Source organism: Pteropus medius, unplaced genomic scaffold, assembly GCF_902729225.1.
Source record: "Pteropus medius unplaced genomic scaffold, Ma_sr-lr_union100, whole genome shotgun sequence".
NCBI lineage: Eukaryota > Metazoa > Chordata > Mammalia > Chiroptera > Pteropodidae > Pteropus > Pteropus medius.
The window spans coordinates 17,965,752-17,984,412 of NW_024345601.1; the positions used below are offsets into that span (position 1 = coordinate 17,965,752).

Here is an 18,661-nt window from a genome sequence, read left to right on the forward strand (position 1 = left end):
ATTCTAATTATGAGTTTAATTTTAGACTTTCAGTGTACTTCCTCTGCAGAAATAAAATAAATTAGTTTTGATTTAGTGGGGTGTTACTTTAAGTTTATTAAATAATTTTCTACAATTAGAAAGACTACATTATTTTTTACTTCCTTGACTTTGGTTGCATTTTAATATGATTCTAAATTAGATATGATTTCAAGAAGTTTTCGACTCACTGGATTAACTATGATGTTAGATTTTGAGCTATTTAAAACATATATTAAACAACAAAGCCTAGAGTTACAGGTAGAGTTAAATGCTGGATTCTTAATATGTCAGTTTGGAACTCCAGGTTTTATAAGAACATCGAATAATTTATGTATGGTAGCAAATGAAGAAGATAGTAAATTCATGCTCAAAATGAAGTAGATTGCTCAGGTTTAGACAAACAACTTTTAAGTGTTTTTTAATAGAAAAATTATCACTGGATATTCTGCTAATCCCTTGAAATTCCTTTAAGATTAAGTCACTACATGGAGATGGTTCAGATAGAATATCTATTGAATGACAGGTTTTCAGTGATATACAATAAAGTATCTCAAATTAAATATGCTATGAATGATAGATTCGTTGCCATTTGAGATTGTTCCAAGTTACATTTAATGTTCTCTGGTACCTAGAATATGCTTATCATAACTTTATTTAGAGGCCGTGTGAATAATAGCCAAACTAAAAATGTAGACTGCATGGATGCAGCAAGTTCTGTGGGAAGTATGTTTATCTCTAACTTAAGCCAGCAATGTTATCTCCCTTTGTTGAATGACCTTAACACTTTTTTAAACTGAGATTTGATTATATTTAGCTTAATACTTAATTATGTTCCGTCTTAAGCTTCTTCTAATTTGTTCATGTGTACTGGAAAGAGCTTGACCTTTAGAATCTAACATACTTACGATGGACTCCTGGTGTTGCAACTTCTTAGTTGTATGTTCTGAAATTTAGTTAACCTGTCTGAGACTGTATATACTCATTTTTAACGTAGATATAACATGTAGCATTCATGAGATAACTTACTTCCTAGGGTTTTCTTATCCTACATGAGAAGGCCAGTTCAGCAATAGTGGCTCAATATGTGATAAGTCCCTCCTTGTCTTCCGTTTCATTTCTCATCTCCCCCGAGTAAGTTGTGGTATACAGGAGTACTCAAACTCAAGCCATAAAAGTTTTTATTTTAATAAACAAAAGATACTTAGAGGTAAGGGGGTATGTGTAGGGAAGTAGAGAAGGAAGGACAGACTGACTTTCTTTTAGCAGAACAGTAAGAGTTTAGTAATTCTATGTTGTATACACTGCATAGAATATGAAATAACATTATGCATGACTAGCAAGCTCATACATGGTCTTGTACATTGAAGAAGTCTATATTTTCCACCCACCTTTTCCCCTACCCAAATTCAGAAATAATTGAAAATTAGTCAAAGCAGAGGTAGATCAAAATATCATCTGATTCTCAACCCTAGAATTAGACAGGCTTAACCACCTGATCACGACTATGTGAGATACCTAAAAACTTACATGAGTATGGCTGAGAAAAGATCAGAATGTGTGCATCCTCTGAGCAGATATATTTCAAAGAAAGAAAGTAGAAGGAAAGAGGAGCCACACATGTCCATTTCCCTTCTTCCAAAGTCATGATTTAGATGCCACTCATTGTTCCCAAAGGAGACACAAGTGAGAGAGCTAGAGAGAGTCCTGGGACAATGAGGACTATAGTAGTGGATCATCCTTTCCATGAAGGTATCATCGGGAGGCCTCCACCCTCACAGTCTGTTGCTTTGCCACTTTGTGAAGCTGCGTCCTACTTTTCACTGGTTCCTTTATCTTCCTCTAGCTAGGTTGGCCTCCTCTCCAACCAAGCTTGTTCCATCTTGTTCAGACTTTCACTTGCTGCTCCTTCTCCCTAAAATGGTCTTCTCCCATCCCTTGGCATTGGTGCATTTTGGTCAACACTTTGTTTTCAGTTCAAATGTCATGACTCAGAGTCTTTCTCTGACAACTTAATTAGGAATCCTCCTTCCCACTCTCTTTCTTGCTCATTACCCCATAGTATTTTCTTCATAGCACTTACCATTCTCTAATTAAGCTCCATGTATTGTTCACTACTTAAATACATTGAATAATGACCATCACAACGTAAGTCCCTAAATATTTATCGAATGAATGATAATGGATGAATATATCATTAATTCAGTAAATCTCTTTTTCAGAGCTTATTATATACCAGCATTTTTCTCAACTGCTAATAACACTGAGATGAATAAGACAAGGTTATTTTAATCGTAGGGCTTTTACGCAGGAGATTCAAATATGTAAACAAATTTTTTGTATAACAGGAATGAGCACAGGGGATTTTACAGCTAAAAAGGTGGGGGTATCGATCTAGCTAAGTTGTGAGAGGAGTCAAGTTTTGGTCCATCAGGAGTTTCTTGGGGTAGAAATGTCTTACAGGTAGTATGGGGCATGTAAGTGCAAAGGCTTGACAGTGTGAGAGGACATTTTAATTATATTAATTACAGGCAGCTTGTGACACTTGCGTTGTATAATGCATATGCGGGAGTGATAAGAAATAGAGAAATATGCAGCAGTTAGCTTGTGAAGAGATTTATACTATTGTACGAAGTTTGGATATTATCTGGAATTCCAATAGACAATTTAAATTTTAAACATGGGTGTGATAAAATCAGATTTGTGTTTTAGAAAGAAAAAGAACGTACAGGAAATAATAAGGTTAGACAGAAGGGAATCTGTTTTTTGTTTTTTAATTAAAAAAATGTGAATCATAGGTAAGTGTATAAATTATTATAACTCAACATTTTTATTTTATAGCACATCTTCATGACCTGGCATATACTGGGTTCTTCAACCATCCTATGGCGTTCATGTAACTGGATGATTATGTAAGCCTTCTCTCTTGATCAAGGGATTTAAGTAGTAAGAAAGAAACAAAACCAGTAAGCAACTGTCAGAACTCCAGGACAGAGCAAACCCTTCCTTCTCACCTCTCTGAGTGTGTGCTTATAAGGAGGGAAAAATGAGCCCAAAGACCAAGAGGCTCTCACTCATTTCCCACAAGACCATCTCTCCTTATCAGGACCAGCAGTATAGTTTGCAGTATAGTTTGGCCCATTGTGAAATGAAAATGTGAGATACCTTGTTCAAAAATTATTGAGAATTTCAAGACAGCCGCAGCAGAGCATTTAACCAAGAGCCCACTGAGCTGGGGGCCCTATGAATTCGTACAGATTATATGCTTATGACGATGGTCCTGGTCCTTATTGGCCTTCTTTAGGGGCCAGGATCCTCACTGACTTTGCGTTTTGATTCCTGGGAACTGTTGCCATATCCACTGACTAACACATTAACCTAGATTATTAGATTGCAATTCTTCTTGTACTGGTTGAGAATATTCAAGGATCAGAGGGGTTAGGAACAGAGTAAGATAGGGTGACAGGAAGCAGAGTCAGAACACATACTCTAGACCCAGACTGCTTGAGGTTTCAAGCCCTCTCTATTTGCAGTAGCTAGCACCTTGGACAAGGTGCTTTCATTCTCTGACCTGCAAAATGGAAATGACAAGAGTTAATTCCGTTTTAGGATTGCTATAAGGATTGAGCTGATTTGTGTAAAGCACTTGACAAGTGAATGAAACATGGTAAGTGCTTGGGTCCTTTTTCATACTGTATTGAAGATTATATTCTGAGAGTAAACCTTGCTTGATTCCATGTAGTACAAATATTACCATTCAGGATTGTCATTTGATGAGCAAACATGCTTAATTTTAATGTAGTTGAATTTATCAATAATTTACTTTATGATTTTCATTTTTGTCTTTTCAGATGTTCTTTCTTATCCCAAAGACATAAAGATATTATCCTATGTTTTTCTTCAAAAAATTTCACATGCCTTTAATATATTTTTTTTAATTTTTATGTATGCTATTCAATGGGAATCCAGTTTCTTTTTCCATGTGGACAATTCAACCTTCTTTTCTATCTTCCCTCTGCATCCTAATGTGCCCAATGAATCAGCCACTTTTATCTTTCTTGTTCTTTCTACAATTTGACTCTGGGTCTTTGCATGTTATTCACTTTGCCTAGACTTCTCTTCTCCTAGACGTTACATAGATGATGACTCCTGCCAACCTTCAACCTCCTTCATGTTCTTGCTCAAATATTCCCTGTTCATTGAGGCTTTTGAAGTTTAAATTTATAAGCCCCTCCCCCACCACACACTCACACACACCAGTAAAATTCCCTTCTACATTTTGTTTTGTTTTGTTTTTTATTTTTGCATAGCATTTAATTGACAAATGAAACACTAAAAACTTGGCATTTAATTTTTAATTGTCTATATTCCTCCACTAGAACATATAGTCCATAAAGACAGGAATAACGTTTTTTCTTTTGTCACATTATATTCTCAATTTCTAGAACAGTATTTTCTCCTTAGAGGATTTCTTTATTCTTTCTCCAAAACAATCCAGAACACCTTATAGACAGTTATGTCTTGGGTTTTCTTCTTTCAAATATATTAGTGGTAATTTTAGCTTCACGTACATATTAATTAATAGAGGCATCTGGTTAGAAAATCTCTTGGTGACATTTTTTTTCTGTTATTCTTAGAGTGAAGTCCATGAAAAACAAGCACTCTCACTCCTTTTTTCTGTCAGAGCAGGATTTTTCACATCTACACACCAAAGATTCAGGCTGTGTGTGTGTGTGTGTGTGTGTGTGTGTGCGCGCGCGCGTGTATGCATGTGTGCATGTAGTGGCTGTTTTAGACCAAACCTTGCCCCTTGCTCTGGTCTCAGGCTTTGTCTTTTATTTCCTAATTTACCACTTCCATTAAAAGCCAGGCCTCACTACCAACAATGAAGATATTTTTCCAAGGGGAAATACTCCAAAAATTTCCCTTAATTTTCTGCTTTTTTTGCCATGCCTTTAAAAAGATTTTAAAAGCATTTCAAAGAGAATTGCAAAGGAAGCAAAAAGAAAAGGAAGAATAACCTATAAGACATATCAACCAATTGTAATCCAACTGGCTGTTGGGATCCAAATTGTAACCCAATGACAGATGGGTATAAATATTTTAGGATAACTAGTATTAATATTTTACGGTCTGATAGTGTACTAATGTTATGTTTTAAGAAGAGTCCTTTTATAAATCTATTCTGAAATATTTACAGATGAAGTGGTATATCTGAATGTTCTTTGAAATAATTTGTGTGTGTGTGCATGGGTAGGGGTATAGATGAAACAAGCTTGGCCATGTAATTATTCACACTGATGGACAGATACACTGGGCTCATTTGATGTTTGAAAAATTCCAAAATTAAAAAGATAAACATTTTAAATTGAATTAAAAAAAAAAAAAACTTCTCCAGCATTCAGTGCCTCATTTGTAAAATCTGAAATCTCCAACTTTCCATTTGAGAAAAAAAATACATTTCATAGGAAGCTATATGTTCATCTGATTATGACTTCCACTTATACATTCTTTTTATTTATTCAGTAGTCATTTATTGTAGTCTACTAGGTTTTACATACAATAATAAGACCTACGGTTGTTTGCTGTTTGGAAGCAGAGAGAGACAAAGAGACAACAGGATGCAATATGGATCTTTGTAGAGTCACTGAAGCATAAGAAGAGAGATGCTTGGCTGAGGGTGGAGCGGGAATTCTTGGAAGATGTGGCCCTCTGTTCAGTGTCAACGGAAGCATAGGGGTTATCTAGATGGAAGGAAGAGGAAATATTCTTAACCCATCTTACACACTAACCTGTCTATCAACTAACAATTTTACATACTTATCAGATGTCAAAACCTGAACTACTTTATATTACATTATATTTTTAATATTATATATATATATGTACATAAGTATTCCAATTGTCCTTATTCAAAGCTTCCCAAAAAGTATTCTCATGATTTCGCTTTGAGGCACCAGGAGATAAGTAATTTTTCCAAGTTCACAGGCCTGAAATTTCAGAATAATTGATTCTAAAATGTCATGTTATTATATCAACACTAAGACATAAAAGGAATTTCAAAAGCCAGTGACTTTATGTTGATGCTGCAAAATAATGAAGACAACAAGACAAGCAATAATATGTGCAACAGGGATCATTAAGAGTCTTTGTTTACACGGTGCTAAATTTATATTTAAAAATGAAAAGATTTATTTTAATTGGCTTGCCTTCACAGCATTATTTTCCTTTAACTTGTTTTACCACTATGCCCCCCAAACTTTAATATCATAGGTGTTACTAATGTCTAAGTGATTCTCTGCACCTTATATTCAGGTAAACCAATTTTTACATGTGGACACATCCTAGAAGAGACGTTGCAAAAAGTTGCAGAAACCAGGATTTGTGTGGTTGAGCCATAGAGAGTGGTGGTACATTTAGAACATGGCAAGCTCTGTACAGCAAATGGCCAAGTGATATCTTGTAAGAAGAATAGAGTATTGGAGGATGTGAAGTTGCTAGCTGTGCATTCCTGAGTTGTGTCCTCGCTATGCTGTGACACATAAACTTGACCTGGAAGCCCGTCTGTTCTCCAGCTGTCAGCACAATGCCAGGTATAAATAGCATCCTTTTATGTCCATGAGGATATAAAGCATTAATATGTTATGCCAACACAGATAATTTAAAAGAATTTTTCTATAATATATTTCAGTATCCATGCCTAATAATGATGATAACATCTTGAGCTTGTATTTTAGATGACATCTGTGCCCTCAAAAACCTGTTTATACACAGCACAATATGGTATTTCAGTGTGTTTCAGTCTTAATGCTGATGGAGTGCAACACATTAGGGAGCCCTGTAGCAAGCAGCCACTAGACACTTAATCTGCTAAAATAAAAAGGGGTCAGGTTGGGGGGAAAATAAATGCCTGTCATTTCGCACATATTGGCAAGAAGAAAAGACAAGTGCAACTTGTCATTATAAATTGTGTTGTTAACCCTCCTCGTTTATAGCACACATTTCCAATTATACCCATTATGATGTGCTTAGCTAGAGTGCAGTTTGCATTTTTTAAATGTATTGAGAGCAGTAATGATTTAGCTAGTGCTCATTTGTTTCTGTTGCTTGGTTAAGCATGCTGCATTGCCTTTTTCGTGTTTTACACGTTGGATGAATAAGAGATGCTAGCTTTTAATGTGCTAAATCGGTGGTCCTCTGCCCTAGACATTTTAAAAACATAACAGTGCTTGGGCCTTACCCACCAGAGATTCTGATTTAAACGGTTTGAGTTAGGGAGTGGGGCGTTAGGAGTCTATGAAAGCATCCCCCGAGATTCTAATATGCAGCTAGTGTTAAGTTCCACATGGATTGAGTAGACAGCAAGAGTAACTATGTGTGACTTAAGTTGTGATGTTTAGAGAGAGGAAGGACCAGACTCAAAGCCTGTCACTATCTGATAAGGTTATCTCTCTAAACTGGGGAGGTTTTAAGAGCAGCAGTGGTTGAGGACAGGAAGTTGAAGAAATAGGAGCTAGTCTCTAGAAATTAGAACTACTGCATAGGCTTCAGGAATTGTGTGGTGCCTACCATGAGGAGAAAATGTTTATTTGTGTTGACTGTCATCCTAGATAGTTTGTGCAGATATAAGCATGAGTTATTCCTTCTGAAATCTATGTTAAGTGCTTGCATATAAAAAAATTTAAGTTCAGTGGTTAGTTACAAATATTACATTTGTAAAATGCTTTAAATCCTATTTAATCAGGCACTCCTTACAGCTGTCCTGTGAATTGGTGCCACAGTATTACCCACAGAGAACAAGCAAGAAAACGTAAGTTCTGAAAGCTTAAGTGCATTGCCCCAGGTCATATAGCAATTCCATAATGAGTTCAGATTAGAAATCAGAGCTCTGGAGGTCATGTTTGTTGCCAGAACCATTGAATTTGTCCTCTGTTGCAAACTAAATAAATGATTGTGAAAATTTAAGACTATATAATACATTTTTTTCCAGAACATTTAAAAATTAAAGAAATATATGAATATCCTGGAGCCTATTTTTAATATTCCTAGAAAGTTTTGCAGAAAAACTTTGGAATTTCATTTAATTTCCTATGTATATAGATAGGCTCAGTATTCATTTTGAAGTACTTGGAAGTCTAGGCTGGGCAGCAATTCTGGGGGAAGAGATTGCTATGTATCTGCCTTATATATGGAACATCAAGATAAATAGAAAGGAAGTATATAAAAAATTCCTACTCAAGGTCTTCATGGGCATTACATTCTTTACTACTTAAGCCTTCCATTTTTCCGTGAACAACAAGAGCATACGAGATTGACTGCCTTTGTTTAATAAAGTTTATATTATCATTTCTGAATACTTATAAAACTATAAAAGACTTTATAGTTTTAGCTATCCATTAAGTTTCACTTCTGCTTCACTGGGAGATTTAATAATGCATGCGTGTACATTTCAGTGTAACACATGGCACTGAGATGTGTCTTCTACATGTAGTAGACACCTGATAAATATATATCAACAATGATAACACCGTATGTGGTAAGTGCTTTCTTCTGAGGACTCAGAGTCACAGTACTTATTTCTCCAAATTTAAGTGGGAGATTGTTGGCCTGGTGGTGAACCTGGTTTGGTTTCTCTTCTATAAAGTAAATCAACTCTGCTTGAATCTCAATAATGGTTGTAAATAAACTAAAAAGGGGTATTATCTTGTGTATAATTAGTCAGTAGAGAAAATGTACTTTTTATGGGATTTAATGTTGAAGAAACTCAGGCTGCCTAACATCGTACTGTGATCTCCGTCTGTAGAATTGACTTAAAAACAGACTTCTTAATGACCAGCTGGAATTTTTCCCAAGTGAAAGTTTGCTTCTCATATTTGTAATCCGCTTTGATTAAACACCAATTCTCTTTAGTTACACAGCATCTATTTGTGATGTTTTCCTCCTAACAACATATATAAAGTAGCTCCAGCTGATTATTTTGAGGTAAATCCTATACTCTCTTTCTCTTTAATTTTTAATTTAATGATTCATGAGCTAGTGTGCTTGGGGCACACAATAGTCTTCTTTGGATATATGAACTGCTATCCCAAGCAGAATTCTGTGGCAAGCAATAAAAAGGTCCAGTAATCAGATTGAATAGATAGTTTTAAGAACAGCACAGTAGTCTACATCTTCTGTGCATTTGAGATGCAGTCCAATCCTGCAGTGAGAAACAAAATGTGCATGTTTATTACATTCACATGAGGCAATGGTCTCTTTCTGAGGGATCATATAATTTTTCATGCAAACTTAGGCACTTATGAAAATAAGTGGATGAGCTATTAATATTTAAGCCAGGATAACAGGCATTAACTAGGACTTCCTTGAGCAAACAGGGTGTTTGATCACCCTACCCATTCCTCTCCAATAATATGAGAAGATGGTTGGTATTAATTGCCTTGTGTTTGTAGTTTAATTTACCAGGAACATGGAAAGATTTTAAGTCACTCATGGTCTCCTAGAATCTCAGAACATAGATAGACCCAGCACTGAATAGAAGACTAGTTTGTCACATTTTTCTTTTGATTAGAAACAGCCTCAACTATTGACATTTTCTTCTACCATTGTTTTGAAAATCTTTCTTCTCACATCTCATGGACTCATAATGTGCTAGAAGAGACTCCCTGTTCCAGGCAGTCAGTACAAGATTTACATGCAGTGTCTCGTTTGATTCTTACAGCAATCATGTGAAATAGAAACTTTTATTTGGCCTGTTTTACAGCCAAGGAAGCTGAGGCTGAGCAAGATTAAAGGAACTGCCTGAAGTCTAACAGGCACTATGGTTGTCACGACCCCAGAAGATATTTAATTTGTGGTTGTTTATATGACATGGATCTTAAATATCATTGATGCCATCCTTTTGCTTTGCGATCCCTTAGAGAGGGATCATGACCAGATTTTTTGTTTTGTTTGTTTAATGGTGACCTGAAAGTATAAGTAGAGAGGAGGAAAGAGAGATCTAGGTGAGAACCAACAATTGCAAGACAACAATCCAGGAAGAAGGTTGGTGATATGAAACAAAATGAAGTCATTGAGATCTATTAGACTTGTTGGTAACAGAGATATTTGAGAAACAAGAGAAAGACAGAGAGGTCATATTTTAAAAATCTACCATCAGAATTCTGCTGATTGGTGTCAGAATAAACACCATGCACTGCAGGTACATATTCATTCTGTGTCTACTTCTCACATCCGCTTGCCTTTAGGATCCCTCCTCTGATGTTCATCTCCAGTCCTGCCTCTCCTGTCAGCCATGCTCATTTTCACCGTGCTGTATCTACTATGCTCTACTTGCCTTTCCTTTACTCTCACATTTCAAATCACTTGGTAATTTAAGGGGTCAATATTTTACTTCAAATCATTATCAAATAACCTGGCACCAGGGTTCAACACTCATGATTCTTCAATTCAGTGCAATGCATCCCAGCTCACCCAGCCACGAATCACCCAGAGATACTCTTTATGTGCTGATTTCCTTCATCTTTGTTACCATCTTTCCAGGAAAGACTGGTGTAGACCTTTACAGAGAATCTATAAATATTCCTCTACGTTTGCAGCCCATTCATCTATTTCCTATTAAATATAGTTCTTGATCTTTAAGGTGCCGTCTTTTCTAAATGTTACTTCTTGTGATTATAATTAATAAGTTAAATTTAATTATGCCATTTTACTGATGATAAAATATGCATAAATCAAAATTGAATTTAGACTACTTGTTTATTAGCCATAATTATGTTTGAGGAGTAGTTTATGTTTGTAAACAGACACTTTAATTTATTGTTATTTTTTTCAAAGGCCTAATAAGGTTGGAAAAATCACTCAAAAAGCCCCACAAACACTGTTTTTATTGACACTTGAAGTTTTCTGCTAACAGTGTGCTATTGAGGAATTTATTAGAAAGGAAGAGGTATCCCTTGGGAATAACAGAGACCTATCATATGGACCACTCCATGCAATGCCCCCTCTTTCTCTTTACCTTACTATGAAGTCTCTCTTAGGAAAAAAAAATCATGGGTTTTGATGTCCATTTAGTTGCAATTTTAATCCTATCTAGGTGACTGCAAATTATCTCTTCCTCCCTCTGTTTTCTTATCTGTAAAATGGGTGTAATAATAATAGTGAAAATGTCAACCTTATAAAGTGTTGTAATAATACAATAGATGTCATACGCAAAATGCCTAGAAGGGGATATGTTGTAGATTCAGGTAATAAGTCCTGGAAACTTCTATCACATTTTACATATATATGTAATATAAATGTTTTCTACCTGCAAAGCCACTGTCTTCCTTTTCTCAACCTTTACCTGAATATCTATAGAGCATGTTAATCAATGCAACTATTTTTCCTAAACTTTTAATTATTTAACCTGGAATCATACCATAAAGCAAAACACCTCTGTGTATGTGTGCACTGTGTATGTGTTTTTGTATATGTGTATGTGTGTATACGCTCAGGCAGTGCGAAGGAAGAGGCATTGGTCATGTTCTCTCTTAATGTGAGGTAAAGCCATCTCCTTCATTTTTTTCTATTGTCTTCAATCTTTTTTTCCTGTCTCCTAAGATAGCATTTGGACAAGACACACACACACACACACACACACTCTCTCTCTCTCTCTCTCTCTCATGTGTGCATCCTAAAGGTAAAGAGTAATTTTCAGGGTGTGTACAGTGTAATTAGAATTAACTGACAGTGGGGAAAGAGGCTTTTTCCCAAAGGAATATTATTTAAAAAAATTGTCCCCATCCAAATGAAGATAGCTTTAATATTATTATGCAGAACTATTTAAATTACTTATTATTTTCTTTTTACTTTTCTTTTTCTGTGCTCCTTACAGGGCCTTAAGTATATTTCAAAAGGAATTATAGCATTCCTCTCTATGAAATACTAGTAGTAGCTCTCCTTTGAGCATTTTATAAGCATTTTCTGACAGGAAATATTTGACTCATTCAAATGGGAAAACAAGAAAATTTAATGGATTATTTACAAAGCAGTGGACAGGATTAATGTGAACTAATGATACTTGGCTAGTGACAGCTAGGATCCTGAAAGCTGATGGAGAGAGAAACAATTAGTAGAACTCAGAGAAAGTAGCTGTAAGAGAGTGCCAATTCATAGAAATTGTGGTTTTTGATATGGTGGGGAACCAACTTGAGGTGATCCAGAGGTTGAAATCTGGTGGAATAAATAACCTGATTTCTCTCTCTCCTCTTGCCATCTTCTTTTCCTTCCATTATGTATTCCAGCCCTCATTGGCCAAACCCAACCAGGAGCCAATGGACAAGGGGGACACTGATACACTCCTGTGGTCAGCAACCTTGCTATAGAGCCAGTTAAAGAAGGGCATAAAAAGGGAACAAATGGAAAAGATTCCACACATATCCTTAACTTATAGTTCAAGGTCATGAAACGTACAAATGTGTTGGTCTCACCTTCCCTTAATCTCATTAAAATGATAAAAATGAATTTTAAAAGTCCTGATTGCTTGTCAAAAACAAAAGGAGAGGACCATCAGTGGATGAGAGATCTAAATTCATTTATGGAAGACTTAATGGATACAGACTGAAGAGCAAAGAAACTGATGACATCACGTAAGACATGACCTAAATTAGCAGGAAAGTGAGTGGCTGTAGAAGAAGCCATCTACCTAGGAATACTCTTTATAACATCAGTGGCTGGTTTGAACGAGTGAGCAGTGGGACCGAAAAAAAAAAAAAATTGACTGTTTAAAGCCTTTAAATAATCAGTAGATGAATAGATATAATTATAAAAAATTGAAAGGTGGTGCAAAATAAATTCTCATCAATTATAGCAGAAAGTCAATAGATAATGTCTAACATTAATAAATCAAAAAGTAAAGACATAAGCATATTATTTATAGATTTAGAAGTAACCACAGAAGAACTAAATGCAGAAACAGTTCATAATGTTTGGGGAGGAGGATAGGGAAGTGTTGTAGGTCAGTTGCTTCTCACTGTAAATCTGTTTGTAACAATGAGTTTTAAAAACCGTGTGAATAAATCATTTTAGTAAAAGCTCTTTTTTCCCCCCTTTTTGTTTCATTCCTTTTGTTTACTGGCTTTCTAAGACTTTTAGTCTTAACATAATTAGGTCCGTTATTTGTCTCAGACCTACAAATAACTTCTTTTTCTCCCGTACTCCAATTTCTCCATTTTTTATAATCCTGCACATGTATACACAGATAAACCATACACATACATCTGCCTTCTGGATGCAGTTACATGTCTTTTTCTGTAAATCGCATGCACTCTGTCTCAGTGCCTTTTTTCAAAAGTTTCCTTGGCCTGAAATGGCGTCAGCATTTTTTTTTCCCATTTAGCCTTCAAGTCCCAGAGTAGATTCTGCCTCCTCTATGAGCTGTTTTTGCTTTCCAGAGACACAAATAATTATGCTTTATCTGTATTCTCCTAATGCTACACCGCTGTTTGATACTTCTTGCTCTACAATGACTAATAAGTAATTGTGTATCTATCTGCTCCTTTAATCTGTTTAATTATAAATTCATTATATTTTCATACCTAACTCAATTTTTTACATGTAGTAATCAAAATAGTTGCTAACTGCTATAGCTATAATTGATTTTTGTCACCATTGATTCAGAAGGCATCTAAAGATTATACCCAACACATTAAAGTGACTATGAACTGTCTTTTAATAGATGCCTATTAAGACTTCTGCTTCTTAGCAAATTTCAGTGCCTCTTTCCTAAATTTCAATAACATACATATTATCTCAGGTTATGAAGAATAAGAAATTTAATAAACTAATACCCATAAATGTGTTATTGATGTAGTGATTTTTATGAATGTTTATATTGCAAAAAGTAGTCTAGAGTGGGAAATGCCTTACCAGAGAGGGCAACTTGCTGGTAGTAAAACTCTAGCCCCATGAGTTATTGTTTGGAGATGAAGGAGGATTTCTGGGGTCTCTTTATTTTAACTCTTATGCCACAGGAGATATGGAGTCAGATGAATTTCAAATATATTGACAGTGGGAAACCATAGCATATTAGAATACTTAGATTTGAAATCATAATTATTAAGTATAAAGTGTCTATCTCTAGAAGTAAGATTGAGTAGTAACCCCTGGTCTTTGCTTGTTATTTTCATTTCTCAGATAGTCTTTCTACATGCTCTTACCTCATTGCTCTCTTTTTATTTTAATAGCTACATAACCATAGATTTTTCTCTGCATCCATCTAAAAAGGCACTATAATTTTATTTTTACTTTACTTCAGGAAATGCCACAATAAAACAATCTCGATACAGGATTATCATCCAAGAAGCAGCCAACGGAGGCCAGGAATGCCCAGATACCTTATTTGAAGAACGAGAGTGTGAAGATGTCTCATTGTGCCCTGTATTTCGGTAAATAGTTAACTTTTTGAATAATTATTAGACTTTAGTATAAATTATGACCTATTTTCTTCATATAATATGTGGTGGTTTAGTGAGAAATATAGATGAATTGATGTTTATCTTCAAATACCTCTATATTTTTCCCTCTTATCTAGAATACATTTTGAGGGAGTAAAGAAACTAAAAGTCTAATTAACAGGAAAAAAGAAACGTATTTTGATTCTAAGTGCACTCCTGAAATTCTGCCACTCAGGCAATCAATTATCAGAATCAGGATCCAAAGAGATTCAGGATGAGGTTTTTACCTGAAACATACATACACACATACACACACACAAACATATACACACATACCACACAGTACCTCACTCTATCATTCTCATCTTAAAGCCTTTATTAAGAACTAAGAATCAAATTTATACTTCTTTAACAACTATTTTAATTCAAAAATATTTTTTGTTCTCAATTTTAATCATATACACATTCTAAGAAAATATATAGCTAGGAAAAACGTTCAACATATGGATAACTTATTTTTAAGAAAATGAGTAACTTTCAAACTATATATGTTACTTATATGTTCCTTTTTGGCAGTTTGGTGATTATTATATATAAAAATAATACCTGAGGTTTGTGTGTTTAGTCATAAACTTCCACTCTTAACATTAAATCAAAACATTGCTTTAAAGGACACCTGGATTAAATTCACTGTCGGGTTTTACTGATTTGTGAAAAAAGTCCATGATCTTTAAAAGCATATAGTTATCAACACACTTAAAAATGCCTTTAGCAAAAAATGCCTAGTGTTTCTCCAGATTACTTGAGAAGCTGTGAAATTCAAGAGCTAATTTATTCAGAAAAATACAAGTTCTTTTTTTTTTTTCATTTTAAAGAAGAATCCTCACATTAGATGAAGTTTAGGGTGTCACTGAAGAAATCTAAATCACTATTGCTTTTATTATCCCTTTACTCCCATTGTTTTTATATGATGACCAATTTGGGGAAGATGTAGATAAATACTGAGAACATGCCCTGACTAAAATTTTTCCTCATTTACTACAGGGCACTGTCCATGTTCATCCTTTTGTACCATGTATATAAATATTGAAACTTCTGAGCCCAGCAAAAGAGCTCTCAGGGATAGTAGCCAATTGAAAAAAATTAGCAAAATCAAATATTATTAGATATTTTTTACAAACCCAGGGCTATCATAATCAGAAAATCCTATAAACTATTAGTGGTCTCTTCCTTTCTATTGTCCACTCTCATTACTCTCTTGCTGCACTGCAATTTAACCACTCATGTTTGAACCAGTTTCCATCATTGACCTCTTACCATTTTCCCCAGAAATTAGTTCCACTGTGTATGGATTGGATCATTGTATCATTTCTCCTGAAGTGTAGTTTAATATGTGGCCAAGTTATCAGCATGATTCTCTGCTCCTTAATAAAACATCCTTGAATTTTGAATAATATGATTCCAATTTGGGTTTAGCTTTCTCCCTCATCTGTATGATAGGGAGACAAGATAATGTAGACCTTTATCATTACCTTGTGATTCTTCTTTTTGACTTCATTAAGGTGACATAGTCACACATTTACCAAATTAAAACAGAATCAAAATGTGTATAGAAAGTTTTCTGTAAATTTGAGCATCTCTTAACATGTTAAGTTAGTAAGCAAAAGGGAAGGCAAGAGTGAGTATCCTTAGATAGAATTGGCAATGGAGTCTGTGGCATCAAGGGCTTTAGGACTGACAACTACCCTGCCCTGACTTGTGCAGTCCGGGACATGTCACTTAACCTCTCTGAGTTCAGGTTTATCATCCTAACACTGAAAATTCCTTCCTTCTTAAGCTGAACACTAAACCTGATTGAATTCCTTGGTCTTGTTTTGGTCTAGAAAGCCCATGCAAATTTAAGGGATCTGAATGAACGACATGTTGTAGTTGAAAAGTTGGACTAAAATCCCTTACCATTTTAATTTCTATGTTTTGAAATTATACTGAATGAAACTATGCATATATAAAGTAAATTTAGAGCTACTTAGAAGTAATAGGTGATTTATTTAAATGTGACAGGTTTTTCTATTCATCTGTTTTCTGATTTCTCCCTAATTCAGTGATATATTTTTTTCATATTTACATATTAATGTGCTTTGCTTGATGGTCTGTATCTCTCTCTTAAGACCAACTTTGCCTCACTTACCTCCAATTGTACAAGAAACTTGACACTCACTTAGGCTAAAGTTGGCAGAGGAGGTGGTGAGTATTGATATTAATGGCTGACTATGCTAAGTGATCTCCAAGCACTATATCAAGCTTTGTTCACATACTTAAGAGAGTCCTTGAAAGTGACTTTTTCTGAGCAAAGGGATTCTGCTCTATGTTCTGGTATACACTTTTTTTTTCGTTTTCTAAGACTTACTTTACTATGGTAAACAACACATGACAACATTTACTATCTTTACCATTTTTAAGTGTACATTACAATAGTATTATTTATATGTACATTGTTGTGCAAGAAATTTCTAGAACCTTTTCATTTCACAAAACTGAGCAGTGATATTTTGCTTAATGTTTCTATTTCATTCTTCGGAGTAGCATCTCTTATCAGAGGTATTGGCTTATGTGCAAAATTGTAAAAATATACTATGCAAAGGACCAAAATCTGTGGTTTCACTTTGGGAAATATTCTGAAGAGGCAGATTTAAAGACACACAAGTCATAGTCTATCCTGTGTGTCAAAAAAATTGAGAGTTTTGTTGACTTGAGAAAAGAAAATCAGAGGAAAGCCAGATGGCATCTTTAGAGACCATTTCCTCAGAAGAACAGAAGTATTGGTAGTTCATCAGAGGAGGATTGATTCTTTGTTCTTGAGACAAACTATCACACGTAGGAACCTGTGCCTCACCCACCTACAACCTATTGAGTTGTTTGTGTTACTTCAAAGTCCTAGTAAACACCTTTTAAAAAATTTGACATAGAAGACTAAGTGTGAAGGTTTGCACATGAAACTTTCAGATGTTTGAAACTCAATTCTCTAAAGGTCCAATGGGACATAGGAATTTTTTCTTTTTTTCCTAACAATTTTAAGTTCATAAAGAGCTAAGCTTTCTAGATTTGATATGTGCTTCTAATGCTTTTTATTGCCACTTTGCTATATGAACTAAGGCTTAAGTGTGAAATGTCCACGTTTTAATAAATAGAATTATAGCATTAACCATGAACCTGCAGCAGAGTGGACTATTATCCTTCAATCTAGTGCATGCCAAGACTCCATTTAATGACGTTGGTTTCAAATCTATTTTTTTTTTGAATTACTATCTTTACGCTTTTGGATTTCAAATTCATCTGTTTCAATTATTTCTTTTGTATGTTTGTCATGGTGAAATTTCTAGTTCTCTGTTCTTTAATCACAGGTGGAAGCCACAGAAATGGAGCCCCTGTATCTTAGTGCCAGAATCTGTCAGGCAGGGAATAATGGGCACCAGTGAAGCTTGTGGAAAAGGAGTGCAAACAAGAGGTAAGGGGATTTTAAAACAGTTTTTCTATTCAAATGTAACATATGTTACATTTGAAGTGTTGATTATGTTTATTTGGAATAAGTTGTAATATTAGATTAAATTATTTAATCAGTGTTTGTGTTTAAGTTTGGCATCAGTTAATGCTAATAGTAGACCATCTTTTAACCATAACCAGCTTGTGTACCTAAGGATTATTGCAATGTAAGCAAATATCTATTCTTGGTCATCAGCATATCCAATACTGATGTTCCAATTGAGTGTTGAATATTAGCCAAGGAATGGAGGGTATGTCAAGATTAGACCCAGTAGGATACATTGTACTTCTTAAGTGCTAATTAAATATTTGTTGAATTAATGAAGGGGTAACTGAATTAATTGACTAATCTTAATTATCCTGACTCGAACATTATTGTTATATATATATATACTTACTATATGTTATACATATACATATATGTGTGTATGTGTATATATATGTATATGTATATATATGTATATATGTATGTATGTGTGCATATATACACACAGACATAGAACAGAACTATTAAAATTTGTAGAAGGCACTGTGAATAGGCTTGTGGATCTAAGTAATAGTGTCTTTTATCATCAATGTCTAGAAAGTAGAATATTGAAATCTCTGAAAAACATGCAGAGACTCATTAGACTGCTCACTTTTCTATTTCATTCATAATCCAGGTGCCAGTG

At 34.7% G+C, this 18,661-nt stretch overlaps 1 protein-coding gene across 2 annotated transcripts in view; it reads left to right on the plus strand.

Annotated features, from left to right (window-relative positions):
- Positions 1–18,661, plus strand: part of THSD7B (thrombospondin type 1 domain containing 7B) — a 742,175-nt gene that overhangs the window by 417,855 nt on the left and 305,659 nt on the right. For both annotated transcript variants that reach the window (XM_039874567.1, XM_039874568.1), the window contains exons 11-12: positions 14,312–14,441; positions 17,852–17,955. In XM_039874567.1, the coding sequence (XP_039730501.1) occupies positions 14,312–14,441; positions 17,852–17,955 (234 nt within the window). The remainder of the gene's footprint in view (positions 1–14,311; positions 14,442–17,851; positions 17,956–18,661) is intronic.